The sequence below is a fragment of the Doryrhamphus excisus genome, linkage group LG1 (assembly GCF_037039965.1).
Source record: "Doryrhamphus excisus strain RoL-2023G ecotype Guam linkage group LG1, RoL_Dexc_Guam_v1.1, whole genome shotgun sequence".
In the NCBI taxonomy this organism is placed as follows: Eukaryota; Metazoa; Chordata; class Actinopteri; order Syngnathiformes; family Syngnathidae; genus Doryrhamphus; species Doryrhamphus excisus.
In genome coordinates, this window is record NC_136357.1 from 26078964 (window position 1) to 26095567 (window position 16604).

General features: G+C 41.6%; 1 protein-coding gene across 3 annotated transcripts in view; it reads left to right on the forward strand.

Annotated features, from left to right (window-relative positions):
- The first annotated feature begins 15306 nt into the window (after positions 1–15306).
- kif13ba (kinesin family member 13Ba) overlaps positions 15307–16604 on the forward strand; it is a 45661-nt gene continuing 44363 nt past the window's right edge. For all 3 annotated transcript variants that reach the window (XM_078792771.1, XM_058078798.2, XM_058078800.2), the window contains exon 1: positions 15307–15921. In XM_078792771.1, coding sequence (XP_078648897.1) covers positions 15852–15921 — 70 coding nt within the window. In that variant the 5' untranslated portion in view covers positions 15307–15851. The remainder of the gene's footprint in view (positions 15922–16604) is intronic.

The window sequence follows — 16604 nt, forward strand, 5'->3', positions numbered from 1 at the left end:
AGATCCTTTATATGTGACAGGAGTGTTCCGCTGTTACTTAAGCACCTACACTGCAACCACACTAGTCAAGGATCCTTTATATGTGACAGGAGTGTTCCGCTGTTACTTAAGCACCTACACTGCAACCACACTAGTCAAAGATCCTCTATATGTGACAGGAGTGATCTGCTGTTTTTAAGCGCCTACACTGCAACCACACTAGTCAAAGATCCTTTATATGTGACAGGAGTGTTCTGCTGTTACTTAAGCACCTACACTGCAACCACACTAGTCAAAGATCCTCTATATGTGACAGGAGGGATCTGCTGTTATTAAGCACCTACACTGCAACCACACAGTCAAAGATCCTCTATATGTGACAAGAGTGATCTGCTGTTTTTAAGCGCCTACACTGCAACCACACTAGTCAAAGATCCTTTATATGTGACAGGAGTGTTCTGCTGTTACTTAAGCACCTACACTGCAACCACACTAGTCAAAGATCCTCTATATGTGACAAGAGTGATCTGCTGTTTTTAAGTGCCTACACTGCAACCACACTAGTCAAAGATCCTTTATATGTGACAGGAGTCATCTGCTGTTACTTAAGCACCTACACTGCAACCACACAGTCAAAGATCCTCTATATGTGACAAGAGTGATCTGCTGTTTTTAAGCGCCTACACTGCAACCACACTAGTCAAAGATCCTTTATATGTGACAGGAGTGTTCTGCTGTTACTTAAGCACCTACACTGCAACCACACTAGTCAAAGATCCTCTATATGTGACAAGAGTGATCTGCTGTTTTTAAGCGCCTACACTGCAACCACACTAGTCAAAGATCCTTTATATGTGACAGGAGTGTTCTGCTGTTACTTAAGCACCTACACTGCAACCACACTAGTCAAAGATCCTCTATATGTGACAGGAGTCATCTGCTGTTACTTAAGCACCTACACTGCAACCACACAGTCAAAGATCCTCTATATATGACAAGAGTGATCTGCTGTTTTTAAGCGCCTACACTGCAACCACACTAGTCAAAGATCCTTTATATGTGACAGGAGTGTTCTGCTGTTACTTAAGCACCTACACTGCAACCACACTAGTCAAAGATCCTCTATATGTGACAAGAGTGATCTGCTGTTTTTAAGCGCCTACACTGCAACCACACTAGTCAAAGATCCTTTATATGTGACAGGAGTGTTCTGCTGTTACTTAAGCACCTACACTGCAACCACACTAGTCAAAGATCCTCTATATAGGTCAAGAATGATCTTCTGTTTTTTTCTACTGCTAGTGCTCATCAAAGATCCTCCATGTGTGACAGGAGTGATCTGCTGTTTTTAAGCGCCTACACTGCGACCACACTAGTCAAAGATCCTTTATATGTGACAGGAGTGTTCTGCTGTTACTTAAGCACCTACACTGCAACCACACTAGTCAAAGATCTTCTATATGTGACAGGAGTGATCTGCTGTTACTTAAGCTCCTACACTGCAACCACACTAGTCAAAGATCCTCTATAGGTCAAGAATGATCTTCTGTTTTTTTGCTACTGCTAGTGCTCATCAAAGATCCTCCATGTGTGACAGGAGTGTTCTGCTGTTTTTATACAGCTACACAGAAACAAATGCTTGTCAAAGATCCTCTATGTTTGACAGGAGTGTTGAGTTGTTTTGAAAGACCTCCAGTGAAATCCCCGATCAAAGATTGTCTTTCGGATGAGAATGATGTGCCGGTTTTAGGAAAGTGCTGCATAAATGGAAGTCAAAGATCCTGTATATGACAGGAGCGCAGAGGTAAAAGTGTGCGTTCGTTGCTCTTATGGTTTGTTTTGGAAGAAAATGATGAGTAGTAATTGAAGCTAATTGACTCTTTGGCTATCAGACGTTTCCCTGGGGTGAAATCTTAACGAGTATTTAATTAATGGCACGGAATCAATTAGCGGAGGGAAATTGCCGTCTGAGATCAAAGATAGGACGCGGTCGACGTCTCATTCGGCTCCTCCGTCTGTCTTTGTCCAAAACTCTTCATGCCTCCTCGCCGTCTCGTTGTTGTTGTTGTTCTTTAGGCTAATTAGCAATCAGCTCGCTGATATTAGCGCTTTAATTGCTCGTTTGGCACGTGGAAGCTACTTTTTGGGATCGCCCAAACACGTCAGAGTGTGTCATCGCCTCGAAAAGCTCGTTAGCGTTCCTTCTTTGCTTCCTTTCCAACCCAGGAAATGTTGACTCTGTTAGACGCACTAATTAGCTGATTGGCTTTCATTACCTCCACCAAGGCCTTTACTTGCTTCTTTTTCTTTATTTTATTTACGTATACTCCACATAAATACATACATATATTCATATATAGTATATATATATACTGTATATAAGTATAGTATATAATTAGCTGCTGTCACAGTCTGTCTTTAAAAAAGCAGCCCAGCAAAATGACTCATTTGTTTTGACATGTTATTATGACGTAAAGCTGGTCTATTTATTTTTTTTTACAATTAACAGAATCATCTTTGCAGGGATCATTATTATTATTATTATTATTATTATTTGTCCACATGAGGACTTTTACCTCGTGTCCGCTGTCACATCGTGTTTGCTTTTTTCCCCATGAGTCATCTCCGTCTTGACTTGAAAGCCTTTAGCCCAAATATTGCAGTCGAACACGATGCCTGTTTTTACTCCACTTTCTGTTTTGCTGGCCTGAATACTTGACACACACACACACAGCGACACTCTGGCGCACAGTTCGAGTCACCAAGGGCGATGCACGAGTGCTCTGATGTCTCTAACAGAAAGACATTGCATCATATGCTGGGGGTAAAAAAAAATTGAACCGCACCTCTCCTGTACCAGCAGCACTCATGCGCACTACCGCCACCGTACTTGACTGTCGGCAAGATATGATTATTTTGCTCCTCACTTGTGTTCCCGGCTATTTAAACAACCAAGAAAAAAGGTGGCAAAAATCTTGAACCGCACTTCCCCTGTACCGGCAGCACTCATGCGCACTACCGCCACCATGATTATCTTGCTCCTTACTTGTGTTCCCAGCTATTTAGACAACCAAGAAAAAGGGGGACAAAAATCTTGAACCGCACCTCACCTGTACTGGCAGCACTCATGCGCACTACCGCTACCGTACTTGACTATAGGCAAGACATGATTATCTTGCTCCTCACTTTTGTTCCCAGCTATTTAGACAACCAAGAAAAAGGGGACAAAAATCTTGAACCGCACCTCACCTGTACCGGCAGCACTCATGCGCACTACCGCCACCGTGATTATCTCGCTCCTCACTTGTGTTCCCGGCTATTTAGACAACCAAGAAAAAGTGGGAAAAAATCTTGAACCGCACCTCACCTGTACCGGCAGCACTCATGCGCACTGCCGCTATCGTACTTGACTATAGGCAAGACATGATTATCTTGCTCCTCGCTTGTGTTCCCAGCTATTTAGACAACCAAGAAAAAGGGGGACAAAAATCTTGAACTGCACCTCACCTGTACTGGCAGCACTCATGCGCACTACCGCTACCGTACTTGACTATAGGCAAGACATGATTATCTTGCTCCTCACTTTTGTTCCCAGCTATTTAGACAACCAAGAAAAAGGGGGACAAAAATCTTGAACCGCACCTCACCTGTACCGGCAGCACTCATGCGCACTACCGCCACCGTGATTATCTCGCTCCTCACTTGTGTTCCCGGCTATTTAGACAACCAAGAAAAAGTGGGAAAAAATCTTGAACCGCACCTCACCTGTACCGGCAGCACTCATGCGCACTACCGCTATCGTACTTGACTATAGGCAAGACATGATTATCTTGCTCCTCACTTGGGTTCCCGGCTATTTAGACAACCAAGAAAAAGTGGGGCTAAAATCTTGAACCGCGCCTCACCTGTACTGGCAGCACTCATGCGCACTACCACTACCGTACTTGACTATAGGCAAGACATGATTATCTTGCTCCTCACTTGTGTTCCCAGCTATTTAGACAACCAAGAAAAAGTGGGGCTAAAATCTTGAACCGCGCCTCACCTGTACTGGCAGCACTCATGCGCACTACCGCTACCATACTTGACTATAGGCAAGACATGATTATCTTGCTCCTCACTTGTGTTCCCAGCTATTTAGACAACCAAGAAAAAGTGGGGCTAAAATCTTGAACCGCGCCTCACCTGTACTGGCAGCACTCATGCGCACTACCGCTACCGTACTTGACTATAGGCAAGATATGATTATCTTGCTCCTCACTTTTGTTCCCAGCTATTTAGACAACCAAGAAAAAGGGGGACAAAAATCTTGAACCGCACCTCCCCTGTACCGGCAGCACTCATGCGCACTACCGCTATCGTACTTGACTATAGGCAAGACATGATTATCTTGCTCCTCGCTTGTGTTCCCAGCTATTTAGACAACCAAGAAAAAGGGGGCAAAAATCTTGAACCACACCTCCCCTGTACCGGCAGCACTCATGCGCACTGCCGCTACCGTACTTGACTATAGGCAAGACATGATTATCTTGCTCCTCACTTTTGTTCCCGGCTATTTAGACAACCAAGAAAAAGGGGGGCAAAAATCTTGAACCGCGCCTCACCTGTACCGGCAGCACTCATGCGCACTACCGCCACCGTGATTATCTTGCTCCTCACTTGTGTTCCCAGCTATTTAGACAACCAAGAAAAAGGTGGGCTAAAATCTTGAACCGCACCTCCCCTGTACCGGCAGCACTCATGCGCACTACCGCTCGACTGTAGACACATTTACACATTTAGTTGCCAACTATTTTGTCAATAATGGCTGTGCATTGACGCATTTTCAGTGAATCGTAACTCTGTGCTGCTGGCGGCACTCGTGCAGCCCTGGACTGCGATGCTGCAACCACCATTTTCTTGTATTGTAGACTAGACACAATGATCTTGCCAAAACACTAGAAAAGGTTTCTTGTTTTATTGGAACCAATGCTCCCCAGTGCCTCCGCAGCACTCGTACGCGTTACCGCCACCATGCCAACTTATAGAGCCAAAAATATATATTGATGACATCATCGGCATGCTATAGTATATTTAAGGCGCGAATGAAACAAAAGGAAGGCGCGTCGTCTCGCCGATGACGGCCACACAAACGCGTAATTGCTTGTCGCCATTCCTTCACGTGAAGGCGTGGACGGAGTGACAGTAATAAAACGCTGCCAGCGTCCAAGAGGAAGACAGAAGACGCGGACGCCAAGATGGCGGAGGAGTGACAAGCTCATTAAATATGACTTTGTCTTTCTCGTTCTCTCCTCATGCGCTGCTAATCTGCTTTAAAAAACGCCGTTCAATAGGAAGTAGGACAATTTCTATGAATAGATGTTGGCTTGCTTTGTGATGAGGATTTAACCAGGAATAAATATTAACACCCTGGACTGGTGGCCAGCCAATCACAGGGCACATATAGACAAACAACCATTCACACTCACATTCATACCTATGGACAATTTGGAGTCGCTAATTAACCTAGCATGTTTTTTTGGAATGTGGGAGGAAACCGGAGTACCCGGAGAAAACCCACGCATGCACGGGGAGAACATGTAAACTCCACACAGAGATGGCCGAGGGTGGAATCGAACTCGGGTTTCCTAGCTGTGAGGCTCTTGCGCTAATCACTTGTACACCATGCAGAGTAAAAACATCTTATGTCTCCTATATTGGGTAATGTGAGTATAAAGTTCACTATAGGGGTGTTACTTCATGTCTAGAGGGCTCTAAAATTCATTCATTCATTTTCTACTGCTTATCCTCACGAGGGTCGCGGGGGGTGCTGGAGCCTATCCCAGCTGTCTTCGGGCGGGAGGCGGGGTACACCCTGGACTGGTGGCCAGCCAATCACAGGGCACATATAACCAAACAACCATTCACACTCACATTCATACCTATGGACAATTTGGAGTCGCTAATTAACCTAGCATGTTTTTGGAATGTGGGAGGAAACCGGAGTACTCGGAGAAAACCCACGCATGCACGGGGAGAACATGCAAGGGGGTGGAATTGAACCCTGGTCTCCTAGCTGTGAGGTCTGCGCGCTAACCACTAGACCGCCGTGCCGCCCCAAGACAATTTTTATTTTATGTTAATATTTTTTTTTTAAAACAGCACATTGGAGGTCAATGCTGATCATTGGAGAGCAACAATGTACCCCCCCCCCCCCCCTCTATAGGCAGGAAGTGGAATGATCCTGAATTCCACCACACTGGTAAATAAGCAAAGTAGCTATCGGCACCAAATCACATATATTTGTTTTTTCAATGAAACAAAACAATAAACGTGTGTCTTATCTTATCATGAATATTATATCTAGAAATAAAATCCCATTATATTCTCTTAAAATAATATATTGAATTATAAATATATAATTCAAATAATTCAAATATTCTTCCACACTGATTGTCCTAGCAAATATTGAGGTTTATTAAGGTTTATTGATTAATCTATTAATTAATTCCATTGGTGACAGTCAAGCATGTGAGTCTTTTTTTCCCGGCCCCTCAGCTTTGTGAGGATGGGGGGTGGGGGTGGGGGGGGGGGTTTGAGGGATGCAGATAACAGGTCTTATCTGTCCCTCGCCAGACGCTGAAGCCCGATCCAATCTTCTTGACCCGCTTAAAACAATTCATCGACTTTTACACCCAAAGCCCTCGATAGGCTGTCTGTCCAGGCTTGTGGGGGGGGGGCGGGGGGGTGTTCAGGAAGCGGAGGAGGACAAAGTTAAAAGAAACCTGATGAGGCGAGAGGACGTGGTAATCGCATTGTGTTGTAGTTTGACATTACATACCTGTCATTTAATGCAACACTTTAGGGAGGGGGGTCCCTAAACCCCCAAAACGATCAGTTTTTAGTTAGTTTAAGACAATTTTCCAATTTACCGCTTATCCTCACGAGGGTCGCTGGAGCCTATCCCAGCTGTCTTCAGGCGAGAGGCGGGGTACACCCTGGACTGGTGGCCAGCCAATCACAGGACACATATAGACAAACAACCATTCACACTCACATTCATACCTATGGACAATTTGGTGTTTTTGGAATGTGGGAGGAAACCTGAGAAACCCACGCATGCACGGGGAGAACATGCAAACTCCACACAGAGATGGCCGAGGGTGGAATTGAACTCTGGTCTCCTAGCTGTGAGGTCTACGCGCTAACCACTCGACCGCCGTGCCGCCCAGTGTTTATTCAATACTGAGTCATTGTAGCAGGCGGCACGGCGGTCTTGTGGTTAGCGCACAGACCTCACAGCTAGGAAGACCAGGGTTCAATTCCACCCTCGGCCATCTCTGTGTGGAGTTTGCATGTTCTCTTCGTGCATGCGTGGGTTTTCTCCGGGTACTCCGGTTTCCTCCCACATTCCAAAAACATGCTAGGTTAATTAGCGACTCCAAATTGTCCATAGGTATGAATGTGAGTGTGAATGGTTGTTTGTCTATATGTGCCCTGTGATTGGCTGGCCACCAGTCCAGGGTGTACCCCGCCTCTTGCCCAAAGACAGCTGGGATAGGCTCCAGCACCCCCGCGACCCCCGTGAGGAAAAGCGGTAGAAAATGAATGAATGAATGAATGAGTCATTGTAGCATAAAATGCTTCCTTTCGGGGGGGGGGTCTCTAAACCCCCAAAACAATTTCTTGATGCAGTACAACTTTATTGTTTCTTCAACTATTGACGACATAGTACTACAGAGTACTACTTGGTTGTTTCTCTTGCAAAGTTTGTTGTTTCTATGCACATGTATGTGACATACCGCATGCATTCATGCTAGCAGCCTTGACTTATGCATGTGATTGAAGAATAAACAAGCAGCTTAGATAGCCGTAATTGAACTCTCGCTTATTCCGGCGAGCGGATGAAATGAAATGGCCGTGCGACGTGGGAACGGGTGGAGATTGAAGTAAATAAACATCACATTGTTGATGCTTTTCTTTACCTGAGGGGGGCTTCTGTCTGGACGCATGAACATAAAAATGTTCATTCATTCATTTTCAGCAACATCATGCTAGCTTAGCTTTAGCTAGCTTAGGAAAAACTATGAAACGTATGATTGGTTAATAGTTACAATAATACATTCATTCATTCATTTTCTACCGCTTTTTCCTCACGAGGGTCGCGGGGGTGCTGGAGCCTATCCCAGCTGTCTTCGGGCGAGAGGCGGGGTACACCCTGGACTGGTGGCCGGCCAATCACAGGGCACATATAGACAAACAACCATTCACACTCACATTCATACCTATGGACAATTTGGAGTTGCCAATTAACCTAGACTACGTTAATTAACCTAAACTCTACACAGAGAATTGAACCCTGGTCCTCCTAGCTGTGAGGTCTCCGCGCTAACCACTAGACCGCCGTGCCACCCAGTGTTTATTCAATACTGAGTCATTGTAGCATAAAATTCTTCCTTTTTGGGGGGGTCTCTAAACCCCCAAAACAATTTCTTGATGCAGTGCTGAGTGCTAACCACTCGACCGCCGCGCCGCCCCTATTTACATTATTCATTCATTCATTTTCTACCGCTTTTTCCTCACAAGGGTCGCGGGGGTGCTGGAGCCTATCCCAGCTGTCTTCGGGCGAGAGGCGGGGTACACCCTGGACTGGTGGCCGGCCAATCACAGGGCACATATAGACAAACAACCATTCACACTCACATTCATACCTATGGACAATTTGGAGTTGCCAATTAATTAATTAACTAGGTTAATTAACCTAAACTCTACACAGAGATGGCAGAGGGTGGAATTGAACCCTGTAGTCCTCCTAGCTGTGAGGTCTCCGCGCTAACCACTAGACCGCCGTGCCACCCAGTGTTTATTCAATACTGAGTCATTGTAGCATAAAATGCTTCCTTTTTTGGGGGGGTCTCTAAACCCCCAAAACAATTTCTTGATGCAGTGCTGCGCGCTAACCACTCGACCGCCATGCCGCCCCTATTTACATTATATTAAGTTAAAATGAAATTTTTTTTTTTTTTTATCAAAAAGCGGACTCTCAATTGTGAATTTTACATTTGTTGTATTTTACTTCATAGTTTTATTTGATAGTTTTACTTGCAAACTCCACACAAGAGATGGCCGAGGGTGGAATTGAACCCTGGTCCTCCTAGCTGTGAGGTCTGCGCGCTTACAATAATACATTCATTCATTTTCTACCGCTTCTCCTCACGAGGGTCGCGGGGGGTGCTGGAGCCTATCCCAGCTGTCTTCGGGCGAGAGGCGGGGTACACCCTGGACTGGTGGCCAGCCAATCACAGGGCACATATAGACAAACAACCATTCACACTCACATTCATACCTATGGACAATTTGGAGTCGCTAATTAACCTAGCATGTTTTTGGAATGTGGGAGGAAACCGGAGTACCCGGAGAAAACCCACGCATGCACGGGGAGAACATGCAAACCCCACACAGAGATGGCCGAGGGTGGAATTGAACCCTGGTCCTCCTAGCTGTGAGGTCTGCGCGCTAACCACTAGACCGGCAAAATAAAATATGTATTACAGTCGCTTGCACACCGCATACATGTTTGTTGTGATATATTGCTACTGTCCTCGTGTGGCTTGCTGGTGCGTTCGGGTGCCAGCGAGGCGTGGGAGAGCCCGGTGCGTTCATTCCTGAGAACGGAGGAGGGTGATAGTGCAACAGGCAAGCTAATAGAGGTCGGGAGCGCTAGCTCAGGAGTCCAAAGCATCAGGGACGTTCGTGGGCGTTCTTCTTGTCCACGGTGAACCCTGATGAGAAAAAGTCGTGTAGGACGGTCGCATCAACACAAAGCGCACACTAGGAAATACACACTTTGTGTAGACAAACACACACGTCGGGGTTCCTCCCGGGATTTATGTACGAGGACGAAAATGATGAGTGTGCAGTGGAGCGGAGAGGAGAAGCTCTGCTGGTTATTTATCAGTCCGGGGGCCCCGGGAGCTTCACTTCACATCGCCGTGCTGCATTCACTGACTCGTGCATGGCTACAATATACGTACAAACACACATACATACACTGCTGGTGTCTTTGCATTAAAAACACACCTGGAGGACATTTACACTGTGAAGCAGCCACAGAGCAATATAGGTTGCGGGGCCCTCGGGGGACAAGCGTAATGCCTTGCCAAGCGGTACTGTGGTATTCATCATCACAGCACCTGAAAGCCTCGTACACACAAACTTTAGTTTACTCCCTGCAGTACCTTCATGTTAAATTATTGCAGTATTCATTTCTATACCTTTTTTCACTTCTATTTAAAGGCCTTAAAAAAAATCTTAAAAATATTGAATATTCCAAAATGTAAAATGGCATATATTGGCAGATATTTAAAATATTTAAACATGTCAAAAAAAAAAATTATGTTTGAAAAAATATTGAAAACTATTTTGATTTTATTATTTTTATTATGTTCACAACAGTTTATTTTCATTCAGATTTAAGCATGTTTTTATTATATTGCATTTTTAGACTTTATTTAAAACTTCAAAGTTTACTCTTATCCTATATAAGTATTGTGTTTTTCTTTTAATTTAAAAAAAGTATATTTTTTATGAAAAGTTTTGCTATTTTTAATTTATTTTTTAATTTAATTTCTTTTGAAAAGCGCATTTTGAAATAATTTAATTTAAATCTTATATTGAATTTGAAATTTGAATTTGAATTACTTATATTATATTACTTATTATACTTATTATTTATAATTATAATTTATTGATATATAATATATAATTATACATAATTATGTAATTATATAAATAATTATATATAATTTATTTATTATAATAAATATATTATAATTTATAATTATATAATATTTGTATTATTAATATGAAACATGATGACTACAAATATTATTTAGTTAATATTTCATTATATCATATTATTATATTATTTGGTTTAGTTATTATAGTTACAATTAAAATTTAATTTATTTTTTTCATTTATTTTTTATTTTAATTTCTTTTGAAAAGCGCATTTTGAAATAATTTAATTTAAATCTTATATTGAATTTGAAATTTGAATTTGAATTACTTATATTATATTACTTATTATACTTATTATTTATAATTATAATTTATTTATATATAATATATATAATTATACATAATTATGTAATTATATAAATAATTATATATAATTTATTTATTATAATAAATATATTATAATTTATAATTATATGATATTTGTATTATTAATGTGAAACATGATGACTACAAATATTATTTAGTTAATATTTCATTATATTATATTATTATATTATTTGGTTTAGTTATTATAGTTACAATTAAAATTAAATTTCTTTTTTTCATTTATTTTTTATTTTAATTTCTTTTGAAAAGCGCATTTTAAAATAATTTAATTTAAATCTTATATTGAATTTGAAATTTGAATTACTTATATTATATTACTTATTATACTTATTATTTATAATTATAATTTATTTATATATAATATATATAATTATGTAAATAATTATATATAATTTATTATATATCATTTATTTATTATAATAAATATATTATAATTTATAATGATATAATATTTGTATTATTAATATGAAACATGATGACTACAAATATTATTTAGTTAATATTTCATTATATTATATTATTATATTATTTAGTTTAGTTATTATAGTTACAGTTAAAATTAAATTTATTTTTTTATTGAATATTTTTTTATTAGTATTAAGAAATATTAGTGTAATGGTAACGATTTTGCTCCGTCTTGTTTTTATGATCTCTGCACCAAGATGGCCGCAGTCGTCGTGACAGAAGGTTTCTTGTGACGAGGATGTCGGATGCTGAGCTGAACAAACGTCTGCGGACGCAAGAAGGCTGGCTGGCCAGTCGATACGGGAACAGTCGATGAGGCCCGCTTTCCATCACCGTCTCCTGCCGCCATCTTGATCCCACGCACGGGACGTCTCGTTAGGGCTGCGTTTTATCTCCAAGTATCTCCTTGTTGACCAATCAAGCCGCTGATGCGATTGCGTTGTCCGCATGATGAGCTCCTGGCTGCTAAAGTCGTTAAGCTAATGGAGCTTGATGGAATGGGCTCGCCGAGGCCATCAAGAGCCATGGCCGCCGTTTCCAGAGCAGCACTCGTGTGCTCCTCGGGGCCGTCGCGCTGATTGTGCCCCTCCTTAAAGGAGCGTGATTTTATTAAGAAACCATTTGTGGTCCCATCAGGGTTTGGCTGGCTGGAGTCAGCGTGTTTGCTTGTTGATATTGTTGTTGCCGCTGGACTACCCGGCATGCCTTGCGGGTATACGGAAGCAACAGTTTCGGTTTCAGTTCTAATATGTCAGGTACGCAGTAATAGTCGATTTTTTTTTTGTTGTGTTTTTGTTTTGTTGCGCCGTATTATAAGGCCGTACTCATGGACAGCAGTGTTGACCAATCAGGATCCAGCTCTCCGTTGTGGAGGCGGGGCTGTCAACATCCATCGTCATCCATCTTTGTGATAAACACACAGCGTGCCCTGCTGGAGTGTGATTAGTGGCCGGAACAATTACTGCTATCGTGTCATCTTAACTAAAGAGGCAGACCGTCCCCTAGCCCCCACCCGAACCCCCGCCCCCTGCCCCCCGCCCCCGACACTCTTATCAATAGCATCACCACACACACACACTTCCTACAGATACAGGCATAATTGTCTGTCATTACGTCTCTATCAAAAGATTTGATCCATCCATCTTCCCTTCATCCAGCCCCCGGGGGGGCGGGGGGCAGTGGGCGGCAGAGAAAGCCATACCCCCTTCCTACTTTGTCCAGGTCCCCCCAAGGGATCCAGAGGTGCTCCCAGTACGCTTGAGAGACATAGTCTCTCCAACGTTCCCCGAGGCTTCCTGCCAGTCCAATGAGCCCTGAACGCCTCCCCAGGGGGGGCGTCCTCAAGGCATCCTGACCACATTCCCCCAAATGCCTCATAAAATCATCTATCTCATAAAAATACTAAAACATTTCCTGTACAGTTTATCAAGGATTTATGATGGCCGCAGTTTGACCCCGGAACAGACTATTTTGTATTCTATGATTTCCTATGGGAAAGATTGTTTTGAATTACAAACAAATGAAGGGGGTGTGGTCCCAACCTTCCTACACTTATGCAATTTGGAATTTGGAGATATTATTATTATTTTTTTAATCTTCTGCATGACCTTTGACCTCTCCTCCCGGGACACGTATTTTTAACGTGCGTACCGTGTGTGTCTGCAGGAGATAAAAGCAGGCTAATTTCCTCTTCACCCCCATCACAGGAGGTCGCTAATTTCAAAAATAAAAAAAGACATGGCTGCTCTTTCTTTTTAGCGTTCTTCAAAAGCCGTTGGCCTTTTGCGCAGGAAAATCCCCGTGGGAGTCTTTGAATCACACACACAGGTCGCCTTCTGCAAATGTTTACCTTCAGTTAATCAGCAGCTCGGAGGGCGGTAAACACACCTGTGGCGCCCCGACGCTACCCCGTTTTAACTCAGGGGCTCACGTGATTGCTATTTTTGGCTTTATACGTCACTCGTCTCAAAGCATAATCGTCTATATTGTGTCATTCTAATCATGATTTATTATATAGAAGAATTATTATATTAATTATTCATGAATAAATTATAACATGTAACACATTTTTATTGGAGAAAATTGTTACCTGATATATATATATAATATATATATAATATATTTTTTATGAAATAAAATAAATGTATAAAATGTATTTTGTAAAATAATATTTTTAAAAAATAATAATCAAATAAAATTCATACACAAATATTTTTTAAAAAATAATACAATAAAATAAGTGCCAACAACAACATGGGAATGTAAAATTAACACAAGCAAAAGTTTTTATTTTTTTCTCTTGCATGACAGCGCCATCTGGTGGTTTAGAGTACAAGGTGTCTGACCTCCAGAAACTACCGTCTAACAATTGATTAATAAAGCTATCATTTTAACCACACAAAAAATAAATAATACATAATTTTTATTTTTATTTTTATTTTTATTTTTATTTTTATTTTTATTTTTATTTTTATTTTTATTTTTATTTTTATTTTTATTTTTATTTTTATTTTTATTTTTATACATATCCTTGTGAGCTGCTACAGTCCTCTTTGCCGCTGTGAAACTTTTGAAACCATTTCGGGACTAGTCTACTGTAAATAAATAATACATTATTATTATTATTATTATTATTATTATTATTATTATTATTATTATTATTATTATTATTATTATTATTATTATTATTATTATTATTATTATTATTATTATTATTATTATTATTATTATTATTATTATTATACATATCCTTGTGAGCTGCTACGGTCCTCTTTGCCGCGAAACTTTTGAAACCATTTCCGGATTAGCCTACTCTACTTGCAGTTCTGCGTTTAGCCGACAGATGTCAGCAAATGCACACGTTTTAATGTGGTCGCCGCTTTTCGTAGTGTTGAGTAAATGCATTCCAGCTATGATTTGCATTTCCTGCGTATCCACATTCAACATCAAGAGCCACTATGCAAATACTGTATGGTTATAATATTTCCATCGCAAAAGCAAGGATCGCCATTCAAATGCTGCAAAAAATGTACTTTAATTGATTCATTTTATCCAGTATATTCCACATAACAAATAGTGCATAGATATTGCAACTTATGTTATGTGTTTACTGGTTGTTTTGGTGACTTTTAATGCAGTTCTGTGGAATTCCGTTAGTGAAGTGTGCCTTTTTTTTATTTTGAAAGCCATACGCCGGAAGTTTCGCGTTTATTCATATGTCAGCGGGAGTATCGCGTGACTTGAGACTTGGTGGATTCTTGGTATACACAGCTGCTAACAAGATCACGTTTTTAAAACTTTAACTGTTGCTCTTTTGTGGGGGGTTTTACCATCTGGAAGCATGCAAATTCACAAAATAGTGTGACTTATTAACACCGGACGTGCAATGATGTCAGCCGTGGATGATTGGCACGCCTGCTGGGAGAAACAACCACGCCGGGTGAGGATCGACAGTCTTAATTTAACCACTTCCAGGGCAAAACCATCGCATTTCTCCGTTAAAAAATTAACTTTCTTGGCGAAACATGTGAATTAGCTAGCTTTTAGCTAGCTTTTAGTGCTACCTTTAATGTTACCAGGCGTCAGTCGTAGTGATTTTTGGGACGATACAATAATTTAAGATGTTTTGCGTTGTAAAAGCTGTATGTCAATACTATATATTTGTTGTTTTGGACGCCTTTGACAAGAGCTTTTATTATGAAGGCCGGATGTCTGAATGCGGAAGTGCTCCCAGCGCGACACAGAGGGTGGGCGCTGTGGGTAAGACATCGGGAAGGCTTGTGGGGTCATCATTTTTCCTCTTTTTTTTTTCCTCCGCCACTCTTTCGTGTCGTTAAACGGCGACTACCTCCAGGATGACTGCTGCCCGGCATGTCGACCAGAGTACGGCCCCCCAGGCCGGAGATGTTACGAAGTGGAAACCGTTAGCAAATGAGCAACAATGATGACCGCATTCCAGCAGCTCGTTTGGCAAATTAGCTGGCTAGCATGTTTGTTTTTTCATTCAAGTCAATAGCCTTACGTGTTTTTTTTATCTCTCCTTTCATTGCCAGTCTCTGTGGATTTAAATTAACCTGGAATATGAACAGAAGAGGATAAACCGTGAGTTTTTCCCCCACCACCACCACCACCACCACCACCCGTGGACATGCCCGGTCTGTGGAGCCAGGCTGGGCGAAACTAGCTACACAGCAGGCTGTTTTTATTTTTTTGTTTCTCCATTTCTCCTTGTGATTATTATTTATTTATTTGAATGATTGTCAAGACGAGGAGCTGATTTTGTTCGGGGATCAGGAGCCATCATGGGGGAGCCCAGCCTGGACGACTCCAACGTCAAGGTGGCTGTTCGGGTTCGGCCCATGAACAGGAGAGGTAAGGGCACTTCCGTTTGATAACCTGTTCCTTTTACATTGGCACCGCCCTGTAGCTTGCATTATTTATTAGATCATAATGGGTCATTATCATAACCCCCCCCCTGAAGGATGTTAGGCTGTCATCGGCGTGGTTGTGCGTCTTATTTGCTGCAGTATTTCATGCCTGTGTTGAGTTTTAACGGTCAAGGATGTTGCCATTAAAAATGCCGGTGGCACACGATGACGTCACACATTTCCCCCTCCTCCAGGGTGAAACTTGTCATCGTCGTGTAACATTGTTTTCAACCTTCTCGTCTTTATAAAATGAGATATATATATATATATATATATAAGCCATGAAATGTGTACAGTGGAATCTTGGCACCCCTTGAGCTATGTGACGTCATTATCTAATTTGCATAATTGGCCACGGCGCATGTGCATGTAATCCTCTCGTGGCAAGAGGAGTCAAATAAATGCATATTTGTTTTTATCTATTTAAGCTCTGAAGTTTTCTACCGCTTATCCTCACAAGTTTTGCGGGGCGGGGGGGGGGGGGTGCTGGAGCCTATCCCAGGCGGGGTACACCCTGGACTGGTGGCCAGCCAATCACAGGGCACATATAGACAAACAACCATTCACACTCGCATTCATACCTATGGACAATTTGGAGTCGCTAATTAACCTAGCATGTTTTTGGAA